Here is a 23,016-nt window from a genome sequence, read left to right on the forward strand (position 1 = left end):
TTAAGAATTAACAGCATAAATTATTAATTTTTAAAAATCAACTTTGTTTACTTAAGCTTAAAAATAACTTACTGCAGTAAGATTCACGCCACAGAGAGTTAAGTATTTCAAAGTGAATTATTTAATAGCATTTAGTACATTTGCAGTGTTCAGCAACCCCCACCTCCATCTAAATTTTCTTTACACCAAAATAAAACCCCTTCCTCATTAAAGAGTCATCCCGTTATCCCTCCCTTGCCCTTCCAGTTCCTGGCCACCGTGTCTGCTCTGTTTCTGAGATTAGTCTCTTCTGAATGTCCCATGTAGATGGCATCACGACTTTTATGCTTGCTTTCTTCTGCTTAGCCTGCTTTCAAGATTCTTCTGGTTAGCTTCATGTTTACAAGATATGTTAGTGTTTCATTGCTTTTTCTGGCTAAGTGATAAATCATTGCACGTGTATACCACAGGCGATCCATTGCCGGACATCTTTGGACATTGGTCCTTTTGTGAATAGGATTGCTGTGAACGTGTGTGTATATGTTTGTTTATTGTTTTCTATTTGTTTCTCATGTGTACCCGTGAGTAGCCTGCAGGGATCATGGCTCTGGGCCGTCCCCCTTTGCTCCCCAGATAAGCAGATACAGACCATGTGGGATACTGGTTTCATAGGCAGAGACTTACTTAATTTGATATGCCACAACACAGGCCCAAAATAATTTTTTTAAATCAACATTGTTAAGTTATTGTTAAACAAACTTTATTTAGATTTTGCCATTTTCCTCTCCTGTCCCTTTTCTGTTCCGAGTCACAGTCCAGGATATCACACTGCATTTAATATTATCCATATTGAAATGCACATTTCATTTTTTTTCCTATTCTGATCTGTATTGGTCAGACACATCCATGACCAAAAAAATTCAAAGGTATGGAAGTGCATACAGTGAGAAACAATCCTGCCCCCATTTCCCTTGGGTTTACAAGCACAGACTACACACTGTCACCACCACAGAAAACAGCCAGTTGAACGGTCACTGTTAGGTAACAGACCGCGGGTGGCGGACTGGGAGCCAGAGCAGGGCCTCAGAGCCCCCAGAGCAGCTCTCTTCTGTGTGGTGCTGGGCAGCTGGCCGGTGCCCCGTGTCCTAGGTGCATGGAGAGTGCTGTAACAGCACAGGACGTAACAGCATGTGATGTGGATGTGTTACGGTTCTTTGAGAGTATATACAGCACACTGTACCTGGTCCTGTTAGGCTGAGGGCATGCCAAGGCAGGACAGCAGGCTGAGGGAGGGTGTGGCTAGGCTGGACTGCAGAGGCCACTGGCCTACCAGTCCCTCATGCTCACTCTGGCCCTCCTTGGTCCACAGGTTTGTCTCAGAGGCGGAGCTGTCTGCGGCCGTGCAGAGCTTCCTCCTGTCCCTGCAGGACCAGGGGGAGTGCCCTCCGCTGACTGTCCTCAAAGCCTCCATCTACCTGCTTGCGGTCTGCCAGGTCCAGGACAGCATGCTGGATGAGGTATGGACGGCAGTGACCGGGGCTCCTGAACTCCTGTGACTCTGTGAATGCTCCCTGGGAGTCCGTGATGATATATGTGATAATGTAATGGACAAGACAGGGGAAGGTGAAAGACAGGAGGAGGTGTCAGAACAGCAGAGAGGAGTTGGATGGGGGCGTACGGAGCCTGTGCAATCAGCAGTTCTGGGAGGCAGAGATTATTTCAGTGTTCTAGATAAGCAAGTGGAACCTGAAGTTGAAGTAACTTTTTTGTAGGTCACACAGTGCATTAGTGGGGGGTCAGGATTCCAGCTCAGGCTTGACTGATGCCTGGGGTCCTTTCCTTGGCACCTCCTGTGATCTGTTCAGCGGGAGAGTCATGACCATCTCCTTCTGGTAGCGGTTTAGCAAAAGTGGATTTCTGGGGCCCAGATCATTATTAATTAGGTTGTTTTTGGCTATTTAAAGAAAATGTTTTAGTAGATTTATTTTCATTTAGTTGGAAATGGAGAGAAAGATCTGCTATCCTCTGGTTCACTCCCACACTGAAGCCAGGGACCCAGAATTCAATCCAGAATCCAAGGTTCGAGTCCTGGCTGCTCTGCTTCTGATCCAGCTCCCTTCTGTGTATCTGGGAAAGTAGTAGAAGATGGCTCAAATCTTTGGGCTTCTGCTTTCATGTGGGAGACCTGGAGGAAGCCCCTGGCTCCCAGTTTTTGACTGGAACAGTTGTGGCCACTGTGGCCATTTGTGAAGTGAACCAGCAAATGGAAGATATCTCTCTCTCTCTCTCTCTCTCTCTCTCTGTTTCTCTCTGTCTCTACCTCTCTCTGTAACGCGTTCAAAAAAAAAATAAGTCTTTAGGAAATGAAATCAAGAAAGCCATCCATTTGCAGTGGCATCAAGAAAATAGTTGGAATGAATTTAACAACAAAAAAAAGGATAGTGTTTTAGAAAGTAAATCTCAAAAACAACTCTTACTTTCCTTAGTTCTTAAAAAAAAATTAAAGAAGACCTAGATACACCTTTATGTTCATGAATTATAAGATAATGGTGTTTGAGATGACAGTAATTTCCAAATTGTTTTATACATCCACTGCCGTCCCTGTCTGAATGCAGGCTGTCACCTTTTGATAGAAATGGATAAACTGGTCCTAAAATTCATATCGCAATGAAGGTGACCTAAGTATCCAGAATAACCGTGAAAAGAACAGAGTTGGATAACCCACTCTGTTTTATTTCAAAGCTTGTCAGAAAGCTACAACACACAAGATAGTTTGGTCGGAGCCAGCATAGTGGCATAGCACATTAAGCCTCTGCCTGCAAAGCTGGCATCCATCCCATAAGGGTGCTGATTCAAATCCCAGCTGTCGGGCCCGGCGCGGTGGCGCAAGTGGTTAAGTCCTCGCCTTGCACGCCCGGGATCCCATATGGGCGCCGGTTCTAATCCCGGCAGCCCCTCTTCCCTTCCAGCTCCCTGCCTGTGGCCCGGGAAAGCAGTCGAGGACAGCCCAAGGCTTTGGGACCCTGCACCCGCGTGGGAGACCCGGAAGAGGCTCCTGGCTTCGGATCGGCATAGTATCGGCCCGTTGCGCTCACTTGGGGAGTGAATCATCGGACGGAAGATCTTCCTCTCTGTCTCTCCTCTCTGTATATCCGCCTTTCCAATAAAAAATAATAAAAATAAATCTTTAAAAAAAAAAACAAATCCCAGCTGTCTCTGCCTCTGATCCAGCTCACTGGAATGCATCTGGGAAGTCAGCAGAAGATGGCCTAAGAGCTCAGACACTTGCACCCACATGGGAGACTTGGAGGAAGCTCCAGGCTCTTAGTTCTAGCCAGCACCAACCATTACAGCCATTAGGGGAGCAGATCAGCAGATAGAGCAGTCTCCGTCTCTCCTCCCTCCCACCCTCTTTTTGTCTTCCCCTTCCTCCTCTCTATAATTCTACTTTTCAAATAAATAAAAACAAATCTTTATAAAGGGGAGCTTGGTCAGTTGGATTTTACCTTTTCTGTGTGTATTTCTTTAACATCAGAGAGAGAGAGAGAGAATATATTTTATCCAATATTTCACCCCCCAAGTGCCTGCGACAGCCGGGAGCCCGGGTGCTTGAGTCACTACCTGCTGCCTCCCAGGGTATGCGTAAACAGGAAACTGGAATCAGAGCACAGCCAAAACTCAAACCCAGGCAGTCCGATGTGCCAAGACAATGCCAAGACAAAGCAACAGAGAAGAATAATCTTTTGGGTAATTTTGTAAGGACAACTAGATATCCAGATGAAAAAAATAAAGTTGGTCTCCTAAAAATATTCTTTGTTTGAAAGGAAGAGAAATACAGAGGGAGAGATGGAAAGAATTTCCATCCAGTGCTTCACTTTCCAAATGGCCACAACAACCAGTGCAGGGGCAGAGTGACGCCAGGAGCCAGAAACTCCATCCTCGTCTTCCCCGTGGACGGCCAGCATCCAGGTGCTTGGACTGTCCTCTGCTGCTTTCCCATGCATGTTAGCAAGGAGTTGGATCTGGGGCTTGGCAAGGTAGCCTAGTAGCTAATGTTTTTGCCTTGCATGTGCTGGGATCCCATATGGGCGCCAGTTCTAATCCCAGCAGCCTTACTTCCTGTCCAGCTCCCTGCTTGTGGCCTGGGAAGGCATTCGAGGACGGCCCAAAGCCTTGGGACCCTGCAGCCGAGTGGGAGACCTGGAAGAGGCTTCTGGCTCCTGCCTTTGGATCAGCTCAGCTCCAGCCATTGCAGCCACTTGGGGAGTGAATCAGCAGATGGAAGATCTTCCTCTCTATCTCTCCTCTCCCTATATATCTGACTTTACAATAAATCTTTAATGAAATAAATCTTTAAAAAAAGAGAGAGATGGATCTAAAGTGGTATAGCTGGGACTCAACCCAGCACCCCTGTATATGATGTGAGTCACAGTATGTGGCTCGCTTGCTGTGTCACAGCTCTGGCCTCTGAGTTGGGCTCTTACATAGTAATTTATTTATTTATTTATTTATTTATTTTTTTAAAGATTTTTTTTTTTATTACTTTTTTCATTGGAAAGGCGGAAATACAGAGAGGAGAGACAGAGAGGAAGATCTTCCGTCTGATGATTCACTCCCCAAGTGAGCGCAACGGCCCGATACTATGCCGATCCGAAGCCAGGAGCCTCTTCCAGGTCTCCCACGCGGGTGCAGGGTCCCAAAGCTTGGGGCCATCCTCGACTGCCTTCCCGGGCCACAAGCAGGGAGCTGGAAGGGAAGCGGGGCTGCCGGGATTAGAACCGGCGCCCATATGGGATCCCGGGTGTACAAGGCGAGGACCTTTAACCACTTGCGCCACCACGCCGGGCCCTTACATAGTAATTTAAATTAGATAAAAAGTCTAACCGAAGCTGTAAAGTCTGTGAAACTTCTTGGAAGAGCATACTAAGGAATTTGAACATTGCTCTATCTATGTGCAATGGAAAAGGTACGTTTTTCTGAGTTAATACATGATTCAGCACATTTCCACTTCACACCCTTCTGTGTCAGGCCCAATGTCAGACACACAGAAAAATCGGGTGGCTTTCAGTCTCATGCATAGGTGGACACACTACTACCACCACCACCACCACCTCCACGACTTCTACCACCACCACCACCACCACCACCACCTCTACCACCTCCACTACTACCACCTCCACCTCCACTACCATCATATCCACCTCCACCACCACACGGTTAAGTATCCTGGCAGAGCTGGGTTTCTCGACTCTGGCACCATCGACATTTTCTTTCCTGAGGAAAAAAACAAACACCTTGTGCATTGTGAGATAGTTAGCAGTGGTCCCTGCTGACTGCCGTCCGATGCCAGCAGCATTCCTGCAAGAAGATCACATATGTCTCTGTTCTTTGGAAACTACCCCCCAGCTGAGGCTTATCTCATCAGTGTGCCACACAAGGAGCCTGTGAGGATGTCCTGGGGCACCTGGCATGAAAGCACATCCCCCCCACTCACACCTCAGCTGCGTCAGGGTCTCTTGAGCCCTCTCTCCTCTCTTGTGCTTCCAGGTGGTGGTCAGCGCAATCCGGAAGTTCCTGGAAGGCCTTTCAGACCTGCGCCTAGTATACACCCACCACCTGCTCTCGCTCAGCTTCTTCCTGTCCTATCCGGAGCTGATGAGCAGGTTTGGGCAGCGTGTCCTGGAACTTTGGTTCTCCTGGGAGGAGAGCTGCTGTGAGGAACTGGATGAACTCCCAACGGGGCCAGAGCCCACCCTGCCTGCCAGCTTAGTCGCTCTGTTCCAGATACTCCGAAGTAGCCCCAGCATCCTGCTCATTCTGCTTGTAGGTGGGATCCACCTGTTCATTTTCACACGCAGAGGCAGTGAGCCTCTCTCTGCCAGTCCCTTTGTCTTTCCCCTTCCTTGTCCTCCACCTCTCCCCCGGTAGCCAGCTGCTTCTGCCCTGGACCTATCCCTGTCTCCGTGTGACTGAGAGGTCCTTCCTGCTTATAGGTGTCTCAGTTGCTACAATCCCTTGCCTTTCCTAAGTCGATGGATGTCTTCCCACTCACTGAGAGGCTGGCACCTCTCACTCTCCAGGGCACGTAACTATAATGTGTGGAACTCAAATCGTAGCATTCCTGCTCACCTCCTTGTCCTCTTCACGTGGATTCTGCTAATAAGGTTGGAATGTTCAAGGATACCCCTGGGGTGCAGGTGGAGATCTGACTTTGGAGGGACTAGGTCTTTCTTCCATGAATAACACATGCAGCATACTCCCTGTGGCGCACCTGGAACTGCCAGGAACCCCAGGACTTTTTTTCCCTTTTACTAAGTAAGCATTGCTGTAATTCCGATAAGGTGCGTCTGTTAGATAAAGTAGACTGCTTGTTGTCTGCAGTTTCCAACATGTTGAGTTTCATGCCACTGTTCTTTCCCCTTCCACTCAGAAAAGCACGTTAAAAAACGGATTAGTGAGAGTGACGTTTTTTATAGAGGTAACTGCTGTAACTCATACGTATTTTCAGAAGGAAAATATGTGCACATTTGACATTTTATATTTAGTGGGAGATCACTGGCTACACTTCCCAAACTTATTAACACACCTCAGTGAGGAGATCCTTGCTTTAGATCAGAGCCGGTTACCTCCTGAGCACCCCCAGGGCAGGGAGAATGGCCATTCAAGGAGAGTCCAGATCCTTTGATGCCCTTAATATCAACAAACACTGGCTTTATTGGATGACTGTGGTGGCTGTAACACCTGCATGTTATTGTTCCATGTTTTAGATATCTATATCTAGCCACATTCACACACACACACACACCCACACACACACACACACACACACCACCCACTCAGACTTGAATCTTCTTTTTCCCCTGGCTTCTGGTGTCCTGTGAAGTCACATATGCTGGTTTGAGATGGACCATGTCTGTTTCAGCTCAGATTCTTTCTTGGAGGAGGAATAAAGCGAAAGGAATGGGTTGGGAGGAGGGGAGGAAGGCAAGGGTGGCAGGGGTCAAGAATTAAGATAATCGGGCTTCTTTCTTTTTTTTTAAGATTTATTTTTATTATTTTTTCATTGGAAAGGCGGATATACAGAGAGGAGAGACAGAGAGGAAGATCTTCCATCCGATGATTCACTCCCCAAGTGAGCGCAACGGGCCGATACCATGCCGATCCGAAGCCAGGAGCCTCTTCCGGGTCTCCCACGCGGGTGCAGGTTCCCAAAGCCTTGGGCTGTCCTCGACTGCTTTCCCAGGCCACAGGCAGGGAGCTGGAAGGGAAGCGGGGCTGCCGGGATTAGAACCGGCGAATCGGGCTTCTTTCTACAGTTGAAGGATTCAGGGCCAGTTCCCCACACATAGTAGTTACTTTGAAATAGTTTTATTGACATTGGGTTCTAGGGTTGGTGCCACGTCCTTTATCCTGGCTAATTGAATTCCTCAAGGTCATACAGCCAGTAAGAGTCATGGCCGTGACTGGAGTTCCAAGTTGATGAGTTTTTCACTCAGTGGGATCCTAGAAACACCAGTAGTTAAAAAAAGAAAGAAAAACAAAAAAACAAGGAACATGTTTGTTGTCTGTTCGAATATATAATTCCTGCCATTTTCTTATCAGCTTCCAGCCCCAGGAGGACAGAGGAGTCTAAAAATATGTGGTGGCACCAATTTTTGGTTTTGATGTGGGTAATTAACAGCAGAAAACAAAGCAGCTTATTGTCGCTCCTGTCCACGGGCGGTCTGGTAGGCTGTGCAGATGTGAAAAGCAGTGATGTTCCACGGGCTCTGTTGATTCCCTGTGTGGTCCAGTCCCTGAGAATTCGAGGTTGCTCTGGGCGGCAGACTGCAGAGCCTTCACGCTATTCTGCGTGGTGGAGTGCACACTTCCCCAGGCCGCCAGAAGCTGAGTAGCCCCTTCCTTTCCTTTTGGACTTTTTTTTTTTAAGATTTATTTATTTTTATTGGAAAGGAAGATTACAGAGAGGAGGAGATACAGAGAGGAAGATCTTCTGTCTGCTGATTACTTCCCAAGGGACTGCAACAGCCAGAATGGAGCCTGTCTGAAGCCAGGAGCCTCTTCCAGGTCTCCCACATGGATGCAGGGTCCGAAGGCTTTGGGTTGTCCTCGACTGCTTTCCCAGGCCACAAACAGGGAACTGGGTGGGAAGCAGGACCGCCAGGATTAGAACTGGTGCCCATATGGGATCCTGGCATGTAGAAAGCAAGGACTTTTTAGCCACTAGGCTACCATACCAGGCCCCCTTTTGGACCTTTAAAAGTCATGACTTTGTTGGTGCCTGACACAATGGCTCATTAGGCTAAATATCAGCCTGCAGTATCAGCATCGGGTATGGTTGCCAGTTTGAGTCCTAGTTGTTCCACTTCAAATCTAGCTCCCTGCGCACAGCCTGGGAAAGCGGTAGGGAAGACCCAAGGCCTTGAACCCCTGTACCCACATGGGAGACCCAGAGGAAGCTCCTGGCTTTGGTCTGGCCCAGTCCTAGCCATTGTGGCAATTTAAGCAGTGAACCAATGGATGGGAGATTCTCTCTTCTCTCTGTAATTCAAATAAACAACAACAAAAGCATTTTTTAAAAGTTAATGAGCTGGGCCCGGCGCGGTGGCGCAAGTGGTTAAAGGTCCTCGCCTTGCACGCCCGGGATCCCATATGGGCGCCGGTTCTAATCCCGGCAGCCCCGCTTCCCTTCCAGCTCCCTGCCTGTGGCCTGGGAAAGCAGTCGAGGACGGCCCAAAGCTTTGGGACCCTGCACCCGCGTGGGAGACCCAGAAGAGGCTCCTGGCTTCGGATCGGCATAGTATCGGCCCGTTGCGCTCACTTGGGGAGTGAATCATCGGACGGAAGATCTTCCTCTCTGTCTCTCCTCTCTGTATATCCGCCTTTCCAATGAAAAAATAATAAAAATAAATCTTTAAAAAAAAAAAGATATGGGTTTACCAATCTTTAGAAAAAAAAAAAAAAAAAAAAAAGTTAATGAGCTTAGGGATGGGTGTTGGACAGGTGCGTTGCTTGAGCTCTGGCTCCTGACTCTACCTTCCTGGAAATGCAGACCCTGAAGAGCCCTGGTAGGTCACATGGTTAGATTCCTGTCCCCTATGTGGGAGACCTGGGTGACGCTGCTGCCTCCTGGCCCAGTCCAGCCCGCTGGCTGTTGCAGACAGACGGGAGTGTGCTTCTCTTCCCATCCCCCTTCCTGCTTTTATGATTTTTACAAAATTCCACCAACTCCCTTTTCTGAAGAACTAGGTCTGTGGCAGAAGGCCAGGGATGTACTAGTGGAGGAAGGAGACCAGGAAAGGGGTCAGGGCTGCGGCCTCAGGACTTGGCTAGCTCACTTCCTCCTCTGGCTCAGGCCTCCTGCTCTGTGAAGGACGTGGGTGGGATGCACTGATCTAGACTCTCGAGCCTCCTCTTCTGTGATCCTACCCTTCCAGAGGTGTTTTATAAGCCCATACAAGGGAACAAAGGTAGAACAGGCTTAATCCCTGACTTTCATTAACTCACATTCGAATCTCTATTCTTTTCTTGATGAATCAGCACCCGTTTCTTCATTTGAAAAACTGGGATGGCACCTAACTCAAAGTTATTGTGAAGATAGACATGGTATACACACAGACATGCAGCTACAGTGTGATCCTGACATTACCAGATAGGCATAGCGCACACACACACACACTCACACATGCAGCTGCCATGTGAGCACCGTGGATCCCCTGACATTACCAGATAGGCATAGCGCACACACGCACACACTCACATGTGCAGCTGCCATGTGAGAACTGTGGATCCCCTGACATTACCAGATAGGCATAGCGCACACACACACACACTCACATGTGCAGCTGCCATGTGAGAACTGTGGATCCCCTGACATTACCAGGCCCTCGCTGAGCGGTGGCAGTTGTTGCTGTGGTGGTTTTCCCATAGCCAGGGGAACTTGTACAGATACTCCCTGTCTTCATCCTCCCCTGCCTGCCCTGTGGTCAGCATATCAGGGCCTCTCTGGCCACATGCCCTGTGAGAGCGAGGGAATCAGCATGACCTTGAGTTCACTGCACCAGTTCTAACTGGCTGGCCGTGTTAGCCTGTCCAAAGGAATTGGCTAGTTTGAGCTGGTAGGTGCCAAGAGTGATCAGTGGGGTAGCAGCTGGTGAAGCTTTGGACTAATTTTGCCTTTGACATATGCTCAAAAAAAAAATTAAAAACCATGTCCTTTCCCGTTTTCTGAACCCTAAGCCTTTACAGCTTGTGGCAGAAGGAGGCAGCTACTGAAGAAATAACAAGCGGGGAAGGGGCCTGACCTGGTCCTCACTTCCTTCTGAATCTGCCCTAGTGTGTCCTCTCTCTACCCAATGTCATCTCATTTCCTCTCTCTTCTTTAAGAAGAGAGCGCACTGAAAAGCACATTGTTTGACCCTAATACTTGGATCTGGAAGAGGGAGGCCTCCTGGGATGTGGAAGGAGCTCAGGGTTTGGCGTGAGGAGACCTGCGCTCCAGTCCTGTCTGTGCCACTTACTGACCTCTGTGACTGACCTCTGGCAAGATGTGCAGTTTCCCTGCGTATATGGTTCCCATCTGGGATGGACTATTGTGCAGGCTGATTGTGAGGGGCCAGTGCCTCCAGCAGAACCTTTGGCACACCTGTCCCCAAAGGTGAGCTCTGGCTCTCCTTGTCTCCTGCTCAGGACCTCATCTATTCCAGCCCAGTGGACACAGCTCGCAAGGTGCTGGTTGTCCTGAGGACCTTCCTGCGGAGGAACGAGGATGTCCAAGTGGGGGGTCTCATCCGAGGCCACTTTCTGCTCATCCTGCAGCACCTGCTGGTGGAGCACGGGGCCTCCCCCTCAGGAGGTCAGTACGTAGGGGCCGGGAGGACGTTGTCAGCCGAGAGTGAGCTGACCTCTGCCCTGCTCAGACCTGCTCTAGCAGAGCATCAGGGATTCTCTGCAGAAGGAAAGGCAGATGCCTGTGGCATCAGGCTACACAATCGTCCCCTCCTTGCTCTCTCTGGAGAGTGGGCACACAAAATACTTATTTTGCTGTGTGTTTCATCCCACATGCGTGGGTGTGCTTAGGATGTGCATGTGTATCCTCACCCTGCACGGCATGTGCCCAGAGCTGTTTGTCACTGGAATGGAGCCCCCAGTGGGAAGAAGAAAGTGGGAACTCTGGGAGAGCTTTGGGTGGGCAGCAACAGCCAGCAGGGCCCATGGAGGGGGTGGACCTGTGTTGTGTTGGAAGCTCCTAGGGAAAGCTGGGATGGTGGCTTCCAAATCTGTGATGGGATTCCCTGGGGTCAAGGAAGCTGAGGTTTGGTCTGGTAGGGAGAGAGTAAGAGTTAGGATTGGTGTGACTTTATCTGAACGAGTTAAATGTCTAGGAGAGAGTGGTAAGAGATCCGTGGATCCCTTGGTTCCAGTCCTGACTGACCCCTGGAGGTGGATTCAAGGGTGTCTGAAGGAGTGGAGTTCTTCCTTTGCAAAAGATTTTTGGAAACCCATAAGGCGCATGGAAACACAGTGGAAAGGCTGTGGGCATTGGATTCAGATCTAGGCCCAAGTCTCTTGACTGTCTCTTGGACTCTTCAGGATGTTAGAATGGAGTATCATAGATTGTCTGATAAGCAGCAAAGATCTGGGGCTGAGAAAACCCTACATCACGGTACCAGCCAACGTGGTGTCTCATGAGAACCTGCCTCCCAGCTTATAGATGGCCACCTGGCTGTGTCCTCGTGGCAGAAGGGTGAGGAGGCAGCTTCCCAGGGTCTCTTGCAAAAGGGCACCAACAACATTCACAAAGGTATCACCCTCATGACCCAGTCAGCCACATCCCAATCCTAGCACACTGAGGGTTAGGATTTCAACACATGAGTTCTGAGGGGACATAAACATTTACCTACTGCCTGCAAGACCCTGGAGATACCACTCAGCTTCTCTAAGCCTCAGCTGCTTAACTAAATCCCCTGATTCACAATGTTTTTGATGGGATCAAGTGAAAGAATGAATTCTTAGTGTCTTCCTAGCATTGGCATCCAGAGGCCCAGTTACCTCAGTCCCCAGTGGGGAAGGGAGAATTCAGGAATAGGGAGGAATAGGGGTGGATGCCACAGGGAGCCAGCTGTTTCTCATTCCGGCTCCTTGCCCAGTACCCCCTGTTCTTCACAGCCTCAGGGAACCTGCCGTTGCTGCTGAGCCTCCTCTCCTTGGTGCAGCTGAGGAGCAAGGCCGAGCAAGAGCTGGACAGCATGGCCATGAAGCTACTTCACCAAGGTGCGTTGGCTGCTCGGGACAGTGCCCGAGGGCCCAGGGTAGGCATGCAATGGGGGTGCCTCGGTGCCAGTGTGCTTTGCATCCCTTTGTAGGAAGCTAGTAGGCTTGTCTGGTCCTGGGGGCTCCTTGCTAAGGAGCATGTTGGAACATTCTTAGAGTGTTTTATGGTCATATTTGGGAGGTTGGGGTTGGATCTCAGCTCAGTCACTTGCTGTATGACATCGGGTGGTCACCTCACTTCACCTCACCTCGTGGACATTAGATTCTTCCTGAGTGAAACCAAAGTACTTCCCTCATTGAGCTGGGAGCACCCAGCCTGGTTCACACAGAGAGAGACGTTGAGCTGGGAGCACCCAGCCTGGTTCACACAGAGAGAGACGTTGAGCTGGGAGCACCCAGCCTGGTTCACACAGAGAGAGACGTTGAGCTGGGAGCACCCAGCCTGGTTCACACAGAGAGAGACACGTTGAGCTGGGAGCACCCAGCCTGGTTCACACAGAGAGCCACATTGAGCTGGGAGCACCCAGCCTGGTTCACACAGAGAGAAACACGTTGAGCTGGGAGCACCCAGCCTGGTTCACACAGAGAGAAACACGTTGAGCTGGGAGCACCCAGCCTGGTTCACACAGAGAGACACGTTGAGCTGGGAGCACCCAGCCTGGTTCACAGAGAGAGACACGTTGAGCTGGGAGCACCCAGCCTGGTTCACACAGAGAGACACATGACGTCCTCTCCGCACAGCAGAGCTTTGGCAGACGCAGCCCGGCCTCACCCCACAGTTGATCAAGCCTGTTGATCTACCTTCAGATCTTTAGGCTCGCCTACCTCCCCATCCCAAGCCTCCCTGAGACTGCATGGCTACAGTGTCTACTTTTGGGCAATTATCAAAGAAAGCTGTGCTGAGGGAAGGTTGAAAAATAGGAAAGGATTCATCTCAGGGTCTGCAGGTGTTCACAATGTGGAGGCCAGTCCTCGTGGTGCGCAGGCCCAGCCTCAGCGTGGTGCTCGTCAGGTCAAGCTGGGAGGGAGATGACAGGGACGCATAGCAGACCTCAGTCTCCGTGTGACACAGATAAGCCATCTTTGAGTGATTCCGTCAGAGCAGCACGGGGTGCTAACCTAGGCAGTGAGTGGGGCTGCTCACCAGGCTGACACTAGCCTGATGAGAAGTCAGGGTGTGATGTGGCATACAAAACATGGATGGAGATTTAGGTTTTAGGTGTGGGGAGATGGGGTGGGAGTGGCAGTTTCCAGGAGAGGGAAGCGTTCTCTGGCTGCCCTTCGTGGTAGTAACTGCTCGGAGGACGAGGGCTGGGGAGATGCAGACGAGGCATCCAGTCTTGCCTTGAGAGTCTAGGAAGGCCGCACAGGAAGGTGAACTTGAAAGCGAAATCCTGATTGCTGACATGAAGTGAACAGATGGAGGTGATGTGGGAAAGCTCATGGCAAGCACAAGGAACCATACATCCACTGTGAGAGTGTTCCTGGGATGGAATACCACATTGCCGGAGCGAGTGAGGGCTGGATGGTGTCCAAGAGCAAGGACCTGTTAAAGGGGCTTGTTGACCTGAATGGTCTGTGCTAACATCCTTAACCTCCTCAGTGCACACAGTCCATTGTGGTTGGCCTGCAGCTGCTGACCTGTGGCCATGGCTGCTTACCTGGCCTTTACCCAGAGGGAAGACGTGTGAGCATGCCCTCAGCTACGTCCCGTTGGCTGAAATGTCAGGGACACCGAGTTTGTACATCTGAAGTGAGCCAGTCTCAGGCCATCACCTGTGAGAAGAATGCTGGTGTGTGCTGAAAGCCATGGGATGTGGCGCCTAGCTACCTGGACATTCTCATCTCTTACAGTGAGCAAGCTGTGTGGGAAGTGCAGCCCCACAGACGTGGACATCCTCCAGCCCTCCTTCAACTTCCTGTATTGGAGCCTTCAGCAGACTACGCCCAGCAGTCAGAAAAGAGGTGTGGGACTCGCTGGGATGAGGAGAAGAATGCTGGCCAGTGTCTGTGGTCCTTGCTGCCCTCAATCTTTCCGTCTTTAAAAAAATATGTTTAAAGATGTATTTATGTGTTTGAAAGGTAGAGAAAGAGCCTCCACTTACTGATTCGTTACCCAAGTGGCCACAATTTCTGGGAACGGACCAGGCTGAAGCAAGGAGCCTAGAACTCCATGTGGGTCTCCTGCATGGGTAGCAGCAGTCCCAGTCCTTGGCACATCTTCCACTGCCCAGGCTGATTAGTTGGAAGCTGGATTGGAAGTGGGGCAGCCCAGACTCAAACTGATGCTTGTATGGAATGCTGGCATTCCTGGCTGGTATCTTAATCTGCTGTGCCCCAATTTTTCTATCTTAAAAAAAATAATAACTAGAGGGGGGTGTGTGTATGTGTGTGTGTGTGTTACTGGTGGCCCTAAGGTCCTTTCTGCTTCTAATAACCTCTGGTTCTGGAATGCAGCTGGGACCCTCAGAGCCACAAGCCGATCCTTTGCTTTTGTGTTGTACGAGTGGAGCACTCAGCTAGGACTCCTGTGTCACTCACGCGGCCTCTGCTCTGCCCGCCCCCTGCAGCGGCTGCCGTGTTCCTGAGCAGTACAGCCCTCATGGAGCTTCTGGAGAAGATGCTGGCCCTCACCTGGGAGGAGACGGACAGGCCCATGACCACGCTGCTCTGCTCTGCCTGGCTGCTCACCGCCTCCTTCTCTGCCCAGCAGCACGAGGGCAGTTTGCAGGTTAGTGGGTGACTCCTGTGGCTTCGTGGCATGAGGTGGCACTCAAAGGCATAATGAAGGTCCCTGATGTGTGGTCCCAGTTCTGTGGCTTATTGGCTTTGTGAGACCTCGATAAACTGTTTAACCCTCTCTGAGCTTCACCTTTCTTACCTATGACGAAGCGAGAAAAAAATCCAGGGTCATTGTGAGGTTAATTCAAAATGGCCTATTTAATGCCCAGGGATCCCCTATATGGGAGGCTGGATTCTTGGCAGAGAGGAATACAAAAAGGACACTGTGAGTACCCTACCCTTTAGGAGCTTGCAGCCTTTAAGCAGTGCCTTGAAAGCTAAGTGCAGTTGTACTCGGCAAAGACCGAAGGCATTCAGACTGGGAGAACAACACAAGCAAAGGCTCGCGTGAGTGTAGGATGTGGTATACCCATCTGGAGTGGGCAGAGGCTCAGTGAGTCTAGAATAGGTCAGACTGGTCAGGGAGCCAGGAGCCAGGAGCCAGCCTGGGACCCTGACGTGCCATACGTGGTGTGCTGCTGTCATTGCTGTTTGGAGGAACCAGGCCACATTCCCAGATCAGTCCCCATGCCCTCAGCCTCACTACAGGCCCTTCCTGGCACCATCATAGTACCCTGTGTGACAAGTCTGGGGACTGTTGCCCAGCCAGGTGTCTGCCCAGGGTGGCAGCAAGCTGAGGTGGGTTGCTTTCCCTGCTTTTCTATGAAGTCTGCCCACGCCTCTCCCAGAGGTGGGGTCCACACTTACACCTCAGGACTCTGCCCTGGCCCCTTAGCCCATACGTGCTCAGTTAACTTCCTGACACCCACTCCCTAATTCAGGCCTGCTGGTTGGCCTTACCACAGAGTCTCTGGAAGCTCTCCCAGCCTCCAGACTCCTCCCTGCTTGCATGTTCCATTGCTGCAGCCACAGTCTCCCCAGATTCCTGCCATGGCCTTTTTGTCTTCCTCTTAGCCCAGCCCTCTGTGGCCTTCCTGCCTGCCATTTCCTCCACCCTTCCCTGTCCTCTCTTTTAACTGTGTCCCTTCCCATCCCCATACCTTTGTTTGCTTGCTTGTTTTATTACGAGCAGACTTTATTTTGGGGACAGTTCCAGCTTTCTAGAAAAAGCCAAACAGGAGTACAGTTCACATATCATGCTGCACTCAGATTCAGATGTCTTCTACATGTTAGTTCTGTTTGAATGCCTTGCCCTCATCAGCCAGCGTTGGCCTTGAGGGCCCTTGCTAGAGCCAGGTGGAGTGGACGGGTTCCTGCCTTGGGCATATCTCTGGACAAGCAGAGCAGACCTGCAGCCGTGAGCCTGCCACCTCAGTTAGCACGCCATCCGGACGAGGCTGGACACAACGTGAAGGCACATTTTCTGCCCACTGTTCTCTGCTGAGTTCTGGCGGGAGTGAAGGCAGGTGGTGTGATCACCAGTGAAGGAAGCCTAGGCAGGTGCAGTGTCCTCTAGCTGACACGCTACGCCCAGAGTCTGAACCACAGAGGAGCCTGCCGAAGGCTCCCAGAGGGAGGCCACTGAGGCTGTGAGATCAGGAAAAGAACTCTCTAGGAATGCGCTTGGTTCTCCTCCCCACAATCTGAAGCCAGGACTGCCCAGGCTTGGGGACTCTGCGGGCCTCTTTGGCACCCTGGGACCAGCAGGTATGTGGTGGGAAACTAGAAAAGATTGCTAGGGCCAGCCATTTTTTACCCAAGCTCCAAGAAATGGATGATCAGCCCTTTACTCCTTGGCAGGTTCACCAGACGTTATCTGTGGAACTGGACCAAGTCCTGAAGGCCCTCAGCTTTCCAAAGAAAACAGGTGCACTGCTCTCAGGTATGGCCCACACCTCTAAATTCTGAGATAGGGTGAGCCAGGCCAGCTCAAGGCTGTCCTATAACGATCTCATCAGCATGGTCTCCCCCTCCTGTGACACGGCGGGGTGGGAGGTGGGCAGGGGACCAGGAACGAGGTGTAAGGAGTCTCCTCCCCTCAGCCGCCATCTTATGCTTCCTGCGCACGGCCTTGCAGCAAAGCTTCTCCTCCCGCCTGGTGGCCCTGGTGCCCTCAGAGACCCGGCCACCACCCACCCCTGGGGACACCGTCCTGGCTCCTCTGGGAACGTCCCAAGTGCTGTCCTTGCTCATTGGGCTGCAGAACCTCCTGGCGAAGGTAAGGTCCTTGCAGAGTGGGTCCTGGCCACGGGACCTGCTTCTCCAGGACAATGGCAGGAAAGGGTGGCTGCCTGTTAGGGCCCATATTCCCACCAGGGTCTGCAGAATGGCTGAGGCTTTTAAAGCTACAGTGACAAAAGTGAAACTCGGGCTGGCTCCTGTGAGGTCCCGGGGTCAGTCCTGGCTTCAGGCAAAGGTGGGCCCAGACGTTCAGAGGATGTCATCAGAACCTTGCTTTTTCTCTTGCTGCAGCCTCACTCTTAGCCCCTCCGGCAGGAAGAAAGTCTCTGTAGTTTCAGGAAGTGAGTGCATTAGCCTATTGTGAGTCATACCCAAAACACCATGGCCAAAGCCTGGGGTGCTCTGGTGGACCAGGCCTGGGCCATCGCCTTCTCTTTTAGGTGGAGGAATACAGTCATTCTTCTTTTAAAATGTATCAGTTTAGTTCAAAAAGTAGGGTGACAGGAGAGATGGGGAAAGACAGAGAGACAGAGATCTATCTGCTTGTCCACTCCTCAGATGGCTGAGTGGGTGAGCCAGGGTGGCAGCCTGAGGACTCCCACATGAGTGGCAGGGCCCAAGCATTCGGGCTGTCTTCCACAGCTTTCCCAGGTAGGGAGCTGGCTTGGAAGCAGAGCAGCCCAACTGGGACTCAGAGTGTCAGCGTTGCAGGCAGTGGCTTCACCTGACAACCCCCATGTAGTCAGATTTTCACAGCACGTGGATTAAACCCAAGAGAGGGGTGTTGTCAGGAGCACATATCTGGAGTGGTTGAGCCAGTGCTAGGCTGAAGGCTGCTGGATCTTTTTTTTTTTTTTTAAGGTTTATGTATTTATTTTGGAAAGGCAAATTTACAGAGAGAAGGAAAGACAGAAAGATCTTCTGTCTACTGGTTCACTCCCCAAGTAGCCACAACAGCTGGGGCTGAGCTGATCCAAAGACAGGAGCCTGGAGCCCCTTCCAGTTCTCCCATGTGGGTGCAGGGTGCCAAGGCTTTGGGCCGTCCTTGACTGCTTTCCTAGGCTACAAGCAGGGAGCTTGGATGGGAAGTGGAGCATCTGGGACTCGAACCAGCATCCATATGGGATCCTGGTGGATGTAAGGCGAGGACTTTAGCCACTAGGCTACTGCGCCGGGCCCAGCAAATCACTTCTTAACTAGTCAGCACTAAGCAACGTGGCCCTCTAAGAACAGCTTCTGTGTATCCAGGAGTGAGGTCCACTACAGAAAAGAGTTAGTGGAAATGTGGATGTAACAGGTGTTAGGGGGCATCATGCTGGATCACAGGGCATCCAGGAGAAAAAGGACTGTGGGCACCCCCGTGGCCAGCGTTGTCTGATGGTGGAGGGGCCACTCTGGCAGGAAGGGAGAAGAGTGTCTTGAGGCTGGGTGCTTCTGAGTGGAAATCAGGTGTGGCCCTCCAGCCCCTTTAAGAACTCTATGAGTCTGGGTGACCTGTGCTGTGCCTCCTAACCCCGGGATTCCATCAGGGGAGGGAGTGCTCAGGAGACAGAGGCCCAAGATTACTCTGTAGGATGGCAGGCCCAGGGCACCCAAGAGGAGACTGGGCGTTGAACTGAAAGCAGCACTGGCAGGGCAGGCATTTGGAGTTCCTGGGTTCTAGTCCCAGCTCTGCTTCTGGTCCAGCTCCATGCTGACATACACCCTGGGAGGCAGCTGCTGATGGCCCAAGGCTGGTCCCCGTTTCCTACGCAGGAGACCCACCTGCACATCTGGCTTCTCTTGACTACATCCTGGCCTCGCTCTAGTGATTGCAGGCTTCTGGGGAGTGAGCCAGCCCATGGAGGATCTCTGCCTCACTATGGCTCCCAAGCAAAGAACTGTAGCATTTAAATGATAATCTTATTTTTAAAGGAATGTGCACGGAGTCTGCACATTTCACCTTCCGACTCCCTCTCATCCTTGGACTCTCCTGTCATACAGCTCTGCTACAGGACCACAGAGCTTGTAAGGTGACTTAGGGCTACAAATGGGGAGTGGCTAGGAAGAGCAGAACAAGAAAGTTCCTCTCTGGGGCAACCCGGGGGCTGGTTCCTTTGGGTGGGGGGCAGCCCTGGGGGTAGAATGGGGGTCGGCATCCTACTGGCAGCAACACCGAGAAGCATGCATGGGTCGACGGAAACGCTGTGGGCATGTTTGTGTCTGTCTTGCAGAAGGACCCTGTATTGTCCCAGGCCTGTGTTGGCTGTCTGGAGTCCTTGCTTGACTACCTACACGCCCGGAGCCCAGACATGGGTAGGAAACCCCCTGTACCCCTTTCTTCCATGTTTTCATGGGAGAGTGGAGGGAGCCAGCCCTGCCACCCTCCCGCCCCAGGCTGCCACTCGCCGTTGTGTGATTCATACTCACATTGTTTAATTCTCTGAATAATACCGCAAGGACACTGAGGTCCAGAGAGGTCATAGGCTGTGCCCAGTTGAGGTTGTGATGCCCTCACACGGCACAAGCCTCTGCATGTCTGTCTGCTACAACCCCAGGGTGTACAGTCTCACCACACCAGGCAACAGATTGGGCAGGAGCCCTGGGAGAGGGAGACTTCCTGAGGTCAGCCTGCCCCACTGCGCTCGGCCTGCAGCTGAGCAGCCCCTTCTGAGGGTCACAGGGAAGGCCCTCCTTGGCAGTGTCCCAGGGTCTTTGGAAAAGCAGCACTAACGCCCCTGGGGTGACGTGTCTCCTGCAGCCCTGCACGTGGCCTCCCAGCCCTGGCACCGATTTCTGCTGGTTACCCTCCTGGATTCTGGAGAGAATGCCTTCCTGCAGCCTGAGGTCTTGAGACTCATGACCCTGGTAAGAGCAGAGGGGAGGGTCTACTGCCCTGAGGAGCGTCACGAGCCGGGTGGCGCAGGAGGGGCCGGGGACTCTCAGGGGAGGCAGGAGGCTAGGTGCGCCGTTCCCCTGCAGGAGGCTTGGTCCGAGATGTCTACAGCCGTGGGTCCCCTGGCAGCCTTTCTATTGCATATCTCATGCACATGCCAGGCCTGCTAGGCACGGGGTGTAGATCTTCTGCCTCGGGGGACCTCTCGGTCTAGAGAAGGAATTAGATGAGTAAGCCAAGGACTGACTGGCTGAGGAGGGGCCCAGCAGGGGAGATGCCACCAAGTGCCCGTTGACTGAACAACATAGCTGCGAGCCTGCGCACAACGTGGATCAGCATCGGTGGTTGGCGTGGGAGCAGACAAGACGAATCGCTGCTCAGCAGTGAGTGTGCATCTTAGCCGAGGTTTGAAGGATGTCGCAGGCGGAGAGAAGATGCCTCACCACTGTGCCAGGGTAGCTGCAGACGGCTCGTTCTGGCTTGACCCTGAGAGTGCCACATGAGCCTAGAGGGAAGGAAGCCCGGACCCAGGGCCTGAGTAGCACCAGCTGTGCCCAGTCAGCCACTCCCGTGTCACAGCCACACCCTGCCCCGGCTCTGAGGCAGGTGCCGAGGGCTTCAGAATGGCCACGCAGGGCGTGTCTGTGAATGAAGTGGTCTGGGGCTTCTCTCTCGGGGCCAGTTTGTGCGATACCGGAGCAGCAGTGTCCTGTCTTGCGAGGAGGTGGGTCTCATTCTGCAAGGCGCGGCTGTGGCTGACCCGTCCACCCTGTCCAGCAGCACGCTCCAGGCCCTGCGTGTCTTCTTCCTGCAGGTGGGTGGGAAGACAGCAGCAGGTGTCCACCACGAGGCTAGACCCTCAGGGCCATCTTACTTGTGGAGGGTGGGTGTTCTGAGTGGCGGGAGGCCAGGAGTGCGAGGGTGGGGGAGCTTAGCAGGGTCTGTATGGAGTGGGCACTGAGAGGCCTGCCTCCCCTGCCCCTCTTCTGCCTCCAGGTCCAGAATACGGGCCTCCTGACTGACCACAGCACAGCCAAGACACTGCAGGCCCTTCTGGAGGGCCTTTCTCCTGCTGCCTCCTCTGCCCAGCCACCCCCGCCGGACATGCTGTATCCTTTCTTACATTGGGCAGGGTCCCCAGGCCATGGGAGGCTGTCTTTCCTTAGCCCCGTCCCCTAAAGCAAGTAGGGTCTGCAAGGATAATTCATAATCGACAGGGACAGCAGGCCAGGCACATCACTTGCTGGGTATTTAATCCTCCCAGCAGCGAGGCATGTGAAGGTAGCTGCTGCACCTGCTTCCTGTGGTTGGCACGAGGCTTTGGGCAGTTACAGGGTGTAAAGCTGAGGACAGCACCTGGCTTAGGGGACAGCCATGTCAGCGTCTGCTGGGAGGACTCCTGCTGCCCTTCCAGGAAAGGCCACAGACGATCCTGCAGCCAGTGAGACCATCAGACTGGACCTCACATTTGCCCATCTCCAAAGTCAGGACAGACTGTCCTGGTCCAAATGAGGATCCTCCTCAGCCCGGGCCTGCCGGTGCTGGGTGGTCACAGACCCCAGAGAAAGCCTGGGGGGCTCTGGCAGGGTCAGGCTGCGTCCAGGGTTGTCTGAGCGGTGTGGTGGTGCTCCTGCTTGGAGGGGGACTTGGGGAGGAGGGTGTTTTCTCCCCACCTCTGCCAGCTGCCTCCCCAGCCCTCGTCCTTCTCTGTGCCGTGTGATAGGTCCCTGTTTGTCTCACATCTCAGAATCCATCCCAGCGTCCCCCAGAGCACCCCTGTTCTCGAATGGCCGTCCCTGCCCGTGTGATCCCTGTGGGTCCTCCACTCTCTGCCATTTCCTCTCATCTGCCGCTGCCAGCTGCCAGGGAGGGGTGGCCAAATCGCTGCCCCACATCAGAGACCGAGCCGGGGAGGTGGGGTGGAGCGGACACTGAGAGAACTCAGACCTGAAAGTAAGAGTAAAGGCAAACAAACAAACTTGAGCAGCACTGGACCCATTTGTTGCACCTCTGACATGGAATCGCAATAAAATTATAGACCCACACGTGGCCTCAGGGGCACGCTGGACTTGAGGCCCATCCTGCCTCCTGCGGTAGGCCTCAGCCAGCTGGAGGGGAGAGGGGGCGGCTGTGTCCTGCGAGCAGCATGTGGCAGGGTCCTCAGAGGACACGGGTCAGGCCACACCCATGAGGTGGAGGGAAATGCCCCTCGCCTTGGGCCTCAGCTCTCCTGGGGTCCCTGTTCCCAGACCCCAGGTCCCTCACAGCTTGGCTGAGCAGCTGAGCTCTGCATATGGGGACCCCACCCGGAACTGGTACCAGCAACCAACCTGGCACCCTCTTCCTACGAACTTGGGGTGGGGCGGCCCAACTCTGCACTGCAGGCGCCACTAGTTTCTTTTATAAAGAAAATCTGAAAAAGTGTATGTCACCACCTGCTCCGTTGATCCTGAGAGCTGAAATCTCGCTGCACACACGATCCCCCAAAAAAGAGTTTGGCGCGAGCACGTGGAAGCTCAGCGCCCCAGGCTCCACCTGCCGGCTGCACCCCTCGCCCGAGGCCGCGCCCCCGGGCCATCCGCGGGACGGAGGACCGGGGACCGCACCGGCTGGCAGCGCGGGGAGGAGCCGGAAGTGAGGTCCGCAGAGCGCGGCGGTCGCGGCCCGCGCTCGTTGGCCCGGGCGGGCGCGGAGGCGGTCCCCGAAGTGCGGCTCGCGGCTGCACCGAGTCGGGCGTCTGTGCTGTTGGCTGGGGGGACCCTGGAGCTGAGTGCCCGCCCGCCTGCCCATCCCGTCCCTGCCCGCCGGATCTGGTAGGTGCTGGCGGAGGGGAGTGCGGGAACCGAGGGCCCCGGAGCTGGCAGCAGTGTGCGGGAAGGAGGTCTCCGCGGACCCGAGTCCCGCATCTGCGGGCGGGTAGTTCCTTGTGTGACCCCTGCGACCTCTTGCTCACTGCACCCCGGTATCGCCCTGGGACAGCTGTCGCCTGAGGGTAGCCCCTGTTGTTTGAGAAAGTTAGGGGAGGC

At 52.9% G+C, this 23,016-nt stretch overlaps 1 protein-coding gene across 1 annotated transcript in view; it reads left to right on the plus strand.

Moving 5' to 3' along the window:
• The window catches only part of MEI1 (meiotic double-stranded break formation protein 1), a 37,597-nt gene extending 15,513 nt beyond the window's left edge, over positions 1 to 22,084 (plus strand). The window contains exons 10-22 of the mRNA XM_040986840.1: positions 1,349 to 1,496; positions 5,527 to 5,802; positions 10,669 to 10,834; positions 12,154 to 12,252; positions 14,107 to 14,217; positions 14,823 to 14,983; positions 16,735 to 16,816; positions 16,977 to 17,152; positions 19,329 to 19,410; positions 19,856 to 19,962; positions 20,673 to 20,804; positions 20,987 to 21,099; positions 21,850 to 22,084. Coding sequence (XP_040842774.1) covers positions 1,349 to 1,496; positions 5,527 to 5,802; positions 10,669 to 10,834; positions 12,154 to 12,252; positions 14,107 to 14,217; positions 14,823 to 14,983; positions 16,735 to 16,816; positions 16,977 to 17,152; positions 19,329 to 19,410; positions 19,856 to 19,962; positions 20,673 to 20,804; positions 20,987 to 21,099; positions 21,850 to 21,925 — 1,729 coding nt within the window. The 3' untranslated portion in view covers positions 21,926 to 22,084. The remainder of the gene's footprint in view (positions 1 to 1,348; positions 1,497 to 5,526; positions 5,803 to 10,668; positions 10,835 to 12,153; positions 12,253 to 14,106; positions 14,218 to 14,822; positions 14,984 to 16,734; positions 16,817 to 16,976; positions 17,153 to 19,328; positions 19,411 to 19,855; positions 19,963 to 20,672; positions 20,805 to 20,986; positions 21,100 to 21,849) is intronic.
• Positions 22,085 to 23,016: the final 932 nt, after the last annotated feature.

Source organism: Ochotona curzoniae, unplaced genomic scaffold (genome assembly GCF_017591425.1).
Source record: "Ochotona curzoniae isolate NIBS_2020 unplaced genomic scaffold, NIBS_Ocur_1.0 contig_1014, whole genome shotgun sequence".
Lineage (NCBI taxonomy): Eukaryota > Metazoa > Chordata > Mammalia > Lagomorpha > Ochotonidae > Ochotona > Ochotona curzoniae.